Genomic DNA, 5,971 nt, shown 5'->3' with positions numbered 1-5,971 from the left:
ATGGAGGCCACGTCCGCGCTCAGCCCCTCACCGTGGGAGAGGCGTCGAGCCTGGGTCCGGCAGAGCCGGAGCTGGAGGAATTCCCTGCTGGAACACCAGGATGTGGCCTCTGCCCCATGGAACCTCCCCGAGCTGCAGCCCCACATGGACCACGGCCCCCTTGAAGGTCAATGGGGATGCCCTTGGGAGGGGGGACCCCAAGGCCTGGGTCCCCTCATGGGTGTTTCTGTGCATTCCCAATGGCAGGAAGCTCATGCGGGAAGATCGAGACGTGGCTGCGGGAGTGTGGGTGAGCAGCGGTGTTCCCATTGGGAATGGGGGGGTGATGCTTGGGTCTTCATGGAAGGCTGCACCCCAGCAGGCAGAGGGTGGGATGGTGGCATGAGGGAGGTCATGGAAGCATGGAATGGTTTGGGATGGAAGGGAGCTTAGAGCTCCATGGGCAGGGATGGATTCCAGTAGAGCAGCTTCTCCATTGAACCCATTCCAGTGTCCCAGTATCCTCATAGGGAAGAGCTTCTGCCCAAGAGCTCATCCCAATCTTCCCTTGGGCAGGTTAAAGCCATTCCCCTTGTCCTGTCCCTGCATCCCTTGCCCAAAGCCTCTTTTCCTATTGGATCCCCTTGTCCTGGTCCTTTCATCCCTTGCCCAAATCCCCTTTTCCTATTGGATCCCCTTGTCCTGGTCCCTTCATCCCTTGCCCAAAGCCCCTTTTCCTATTGGATCCCCTTGTCCTGTCCCTGCATCCCTTGCCCAAAGCCCCTTCTCCTATTGGATCCCCTCCGAGCATCCCACCAAGCCCAGACACCGTCTCCTTGCTCCCCATCCCCTGCATCCCATTCCCCAGTGCCCATCCCACTGCTCCCATCTCTCCCATCCCATATCCATCCCCTCAGGACAGGGGATGTGACCAAGGTTCTGCTCTGGTGCAGGTCATCCATTGCGGTCCCACCGGAGGAGCCGGCCTTGCCTGGTCCCCACGGTGCGTTGCCATGGTCACCATGGTTCTGGGTACCGGTGCTCCCCTTGAGGACCATGGGACCCATCCCCGTGGCCCCACATCTCATCCCACACCATTGCAGGGTATGGAAGCAATGGGACCAGCTTCGAGGATGACCTGACCCTGGGAGCTGAAGGTACCAGCACCCCTGGGCTGTCCTTGCCCCCCCATTGCCACCAGCAGCAGCTTCACGTCCATGGATGGGGCTGGGCTGCCCCTGAGCTCAGTGGCCATGGGGTGGGATGCACATGGCCCCACACACCCCATGTGCTCCTCTCTGCCCCCTTTTCCAGCTCTCCTGCTTCCAGGGAGCAGCAAGGCCATGGCCAGGTGAGGGTTGGGGTCCTGGGTTGAGTGAGGCTGGAGGGGATTTGGGGGCCACCGTCCCCATGCACCCATCGGTGTCATCCCTATCTCCATCCCATCCCCATCCCATCCCCATCCCCATCCTCGTTCCATCCCCATCCTCATCCCCATCCCCATCCCAATCTCCATCCCCATCCTCATCCCCATCCCCATTCCCATCCCCATCCCCATCTCCATCCCCATCCCATCTCCATCCCATCCCCATCCCATCTCCATCCCTATCCCCATTCTCATCTCCATCCCCATCCCATCCCCATCCCATCCCCATCCCACCACAGGACCAAGCGCCTCAGCCTGGGCCACAGCATGGCCTCCAGCCTCACCACCAAGACCAGCTCCAGGTAGGACCTGGGTGCTGGGGGGATCCTCGAGGGGTGTTTGGGGTCACCCCTTTGTGCTGCTCACCCCTATGGGGCTGCCCCACATCCCGGCAGCATCTCGGAGGTGCTGGAGCGATGGGAGCTGGATGCTGAGGAGATCCTGTACAACCTGGGCTTCGTGCGGAGCGATCCGGGTACCACATCCCGCATCCCGGTCAGGTTCCTCACGGCTCCTTCCCGAGCCAAAGGCATCGACTTCCAGCTCTTCCTCAAGGCCCAAGTGCGGCGCATGGAGATGGAGGATCCCTGCTTGATGCTGGCCAGTGAGCGGCGCCGGGGCCCAATCCCATGGGATTCCCGTTGGGAAGAGGTTTGGGTTTCCCACCATTCCCGTGTCCGTTTGTCCTTCCCAGGTCGCTTCCAGCAGGTCCAGGCTCTGGCTGCCACGGCCGATGCCTTCTTCTGCCTCTATTCCTATGTGTCCCGGAGCCCAGTGCAGAGCATCTCCCCCTCCTGCTGCTCCAGGGCTCATCCCGACATTCCCAACATCCACATCCCAGCATCCCAACCCGGAGCCCTCTCTCCCGTGGAACGGCTGAAGAAGGCTGTGGCCACCATGTGCCTCTACACACCCCCAAGGGATGAGGACAACCCACGGGGGTCCAGCACAGTGCCCCCCATCCAGCCCAGTGCCATGGGGATGGTGATGGAGCAATCCCAGTGCGATCCAGATGATGTGCTGGAAGGATGGAGAAGGGACATGGATGTGGTCCCTGTGTGTCCCCATCCTGGTGCTGCATGGGGACCCCCGGAGCTGCCCTATCCCCAGGGCTGGGGGTTATTGGGCACCCCCATAGGGGTGGCACATGGGGATAGGGATGCTCCGTGTGCTCCGGCATGGGAAGAGCATGGACCGGACCCTGCTGCGGGGTGGGAATGGGGCACCTTGTCCCCAGTGCTGCATCCCTATGGAAGTGAAGTGTGGGTCCCCCCCCAGCACCCATTGGACAAGGGGGGCTCCTATGGGACCCCCCTGGGGGGGGAAGCCGGGTCCCATGGGTGCTACATGGGTGCTACCCTGCACCCGGACACACCAAGGGCTGGTGGCCACCGGGCATGGAGCAGGGACCGGCACTGGGGGGGGCAGAGGGACACGGGGATGCTCCCATCACCCCAACGACCCTCCATGGACTCCTTTGAGATGGAGGAGGTGAGGAGGGGTACCAGGATGATGGGGGGTACCAGGGTGATGGGGGGGTACCAGGGAGATGGGGGGATACCAGGGTGATGGGGGGTATCGGGGTGATGGGGAGGTACCAGGGTGATGGGGGGTACCAGGGTGATGGGGGGTATCAGGGTGATGGGGGGTACCAGGGTGATGGGGGGATACCAGGGTGATGGGGGGTACCAGGGTGAAGGGGGGTACAGGGTGATGGAGGGGTGCCAGGGTGATGGGGGGGGGGGTACCATGTTTATGGGGGGGTACCAGGGTGATGGAGGGATACCAGAGTGGGAATATCCCTGGAGCATTCCCAGGCTTTCCAGGTGTGAATGGTTTAGAGCTCCCCGATGCAGGGACATGGGCTCCATGGGTCATGGGCTCCATGGGTCATGGGCTCCATGGGTCATGGGCTCACACGTGTGCACACACGTGCAGAGGGAGGCTGTGATTTACACATGGGCCCCTCCTCACCCATCCTGCTACAGGTGCTGAGCGCCAGCGAGGAGGAAGATGATGGCGATGGTGGTGATGATGATGAGGATAGTGATGATGGTGATGATGATGATGATGGTGATGATGGTGATAATGATGGTGATGGTGATGATGGTGATGATGGTGATGATGGTGATGATGGTGATGATGGTGATGATAGTGATAATGATGGTGATGATGGTGATGATGGTGATGGTGATGCCCACAAGGAACCCATCCGGTCCCTCCATCCCTCCGCTGCCATCCACAGAAGTAAGTTATGGGGGTTTCCCATGTGTCCCCATGTGTCCTCATGTATGTCCCATACATGTCCCCATACATGTCCCATGTTCCCCATGCAGGGTCCCTGCTCCACGCCAGCAGTGGGCACTCAGACAGCAGTGGCTTCGGGGAGGATCCAGTGCTGGGGCTCAGCTCCCAGTCCAGGGCCTGAGCCCACCACAGAGTGGGGTCCTGGGGCCGCTGCTGGGTACTGGGAGCCACTGGGACTGTGTGTGCATGTGTGATACACGTGTGTGTTTGTACATGTGTGGTACATGTGTGTGTGTACACGTGTGATACATGTGTGTGAATGCACAGGTGTGTGTGTACACGTGTGGTGTGTGTACACGTGTGGTACATGTGTGTGTTTGTACATGTGTGGTACACGTGTGTGTGTACATGTGTGTGTGTGTACACGTGTGTGTGTGTACACGTGTGATACATGTGTGTGAATGCACAGGTGTGTGTGTGTACACGTGTGGTACATGTGTGTGTGTTTGTACACGTGTACACGTGTGTGTGTGGCACAGAAATCCTTTCAACTCAGGACTTTTGCCAGGGCTGGGACAGGGCCAGGGAATGTCCTCATCCCCATGGACGTGTCCTCATCCCCATGGATGTGTCCCCATCCCCATCCCCATGGACGTGTTCCCATCCCCATGGACATGTCCCCATCCCAATCCCCATGGACGTGTTCCCATCCCCATGGACATGTCCCCATCCCAATCCCCATGGATGTGTTCCCATCCCCATGGATGTGTCCCCATCCCCATCCCCATGGACATGTCCCCATCCCAACCCCCATGGACGTGTCCTCATCCCCATGGACATGTCCCCATCCCCATGGACGTGTCCCCATCCCCATCCCCATCCCCATGGACACGTCCCCAAACCCAGCCCTGTCTCCTGGGGACACCCCTTGCACTTTGGTACCCGTGTGACACTAGGAATGGGATCTGTGGGTTAAATAAAGCTCCCAAAGGAACGCGGCTGCCTCCATCCCTTGTGGGGGGATCCAGCCCCATGGACCCCATGGCCCATCCCAGCTCCAGGGCTCAGGAATTCACACTGGGAGTTCTCCATCTTCAGGCCCCTCCTGCGCCTCCCCCTTGGTTCCTTATGGGGCATCTCATGACTTCCTGCTTCTTGCCCTTCCTGTTCCTTATCTCGTGGGCTCCGTGCTCCCCATTGGCTCCATGGGATGTGGGCAGCAGAAGGAAACCACACGGAGATGATGGCTCCATTCCTTAACCCCTCCCGTGCTGCTGTCCCCACTGATGTGGGCCCCATCCCCATGGATTCCATCCCCATTGGACCACATCAGGGTCCAGCTCCGTTCCTGGCCCCCTAAACCCATCCTGGCCCCATAACCTCAGCCAGGAGCCAGCACCACCATGGTCCCTCATCCTCCCATGGTCCCTTGCTCCAGGAGCCTCCTCTCCTATGGCCCCAGGGCATCCGCATTGGAGCTCCTGGGAAAGGAAGGTCCCGATGGAGAAACAAACCCCAACACTTCCCTATGGAGAGCAGCCAAAGATGGGATTAACCTGGATTAGCCCCATGGCCCCTCCGGCTCCCACAGCCCAACTGTGGGTCCTGAATGGGGGGGGGGACATTCCCAACGTGCCAGGGATGCTCCGTGCTGGGTCCTGCTGCCCAGGGATGAGCTTCACCCACATCCCTGGTGCTCCATAGGGGACCCCCAAACCTGGATGCTCCTGTTCCTATGGAGCCCTCCTGGTCCTTCATCCCACAAATAGACCCTGGGCATTGGGTGCATCCCAGATGGGGATTCCAAAAGCCTTTGGCTCCATCCTTGGAGCGCACCTGGAGCCCAGGGTTACCCATCCACAGGGATACCTGAGACCATCCCCATCCCAAGTGGGAATAGACCGGGATGAGGCTCAAAACCTCAGTCAATGGGGATCAAGGAGCTGGCGGCACAGGGATACACTGGGACATCTTCATCCAGCTTCCCTGCTGATCCCAAAGAGCAAGGTTTTCATCCCAATGCATGGAAATCGAAGCCCTCAGTGCTCCTGAGCCTGGTTTTGATGTGGTGATGGATGAAGGGGATGGGATGCAGCAAATCCCAACGGCTCAGCACCAGTTTGAGGTGTTCCCACACTGGGATTCGGGTGTCCCCTCCCCAGAGCACTTGGAGCATCCCACATCCTGCATCCGGGTGCTGCAATCCTGCCCTGGGAGCTTCTCCTCACCCCTTCCCACCTGCAATGAATGGGATGCTCTGAGGAGCAGGATACGAGGCACAAATCCCCCCCTGGGGCCCTGGGCACGGGAACACCATGG

The 5,971-nt window shown here is 59.9% G+C and overlaps 1 protein-coding gene across 1 annotated transcript; it reads left to right on the top strand.

The window, feature by feature from the left end:
* On the top strand, positions 1-3,450 carry TESPA1 (thymocyte expressed, positive selection associated 1; the record flags this gene model as incomplete). Its single annotated transcript, XM_034071614.1, has 9 exons — positions 1-154; positions 190-289; positions 933-982; positions 1,083-1,136; positions 1,294-1,330; positions 1,645-1,707; positions 1,801-2,009; positions 2,100-2,896; positions 3,394-3,450. Coding segments are annotated over exons 1-9 (1,521 nt in total), but the record flags the coding sequence as incomplete, so codon positions are not given.
* Positions 3,451-5,971: the final 2,521 nt, after the last annotated feature.

This window comes from Melopsittacus undulatus, chromosome 21 (genome assembly GCF_012275295.1).
Source record: "Melopsittacus undulatus isolate bMelUnd1 chromosome 21, bMelUnd1.mat.Z, whole genome shotgun sequence".
NCBI classification, from domain to species: domain Eukaryota; kingdom Metazoa; phylum Chordata; class Aves; order Psittaciformes; family Psittaculidae; genus Melopsittacus; species Melopsittacus undulatus.
The sequence above is the reverse complement of the archived record's forward strand: the minus strand, read 5'-3'. Positions and strand labels throughout refer to the sequence as shown.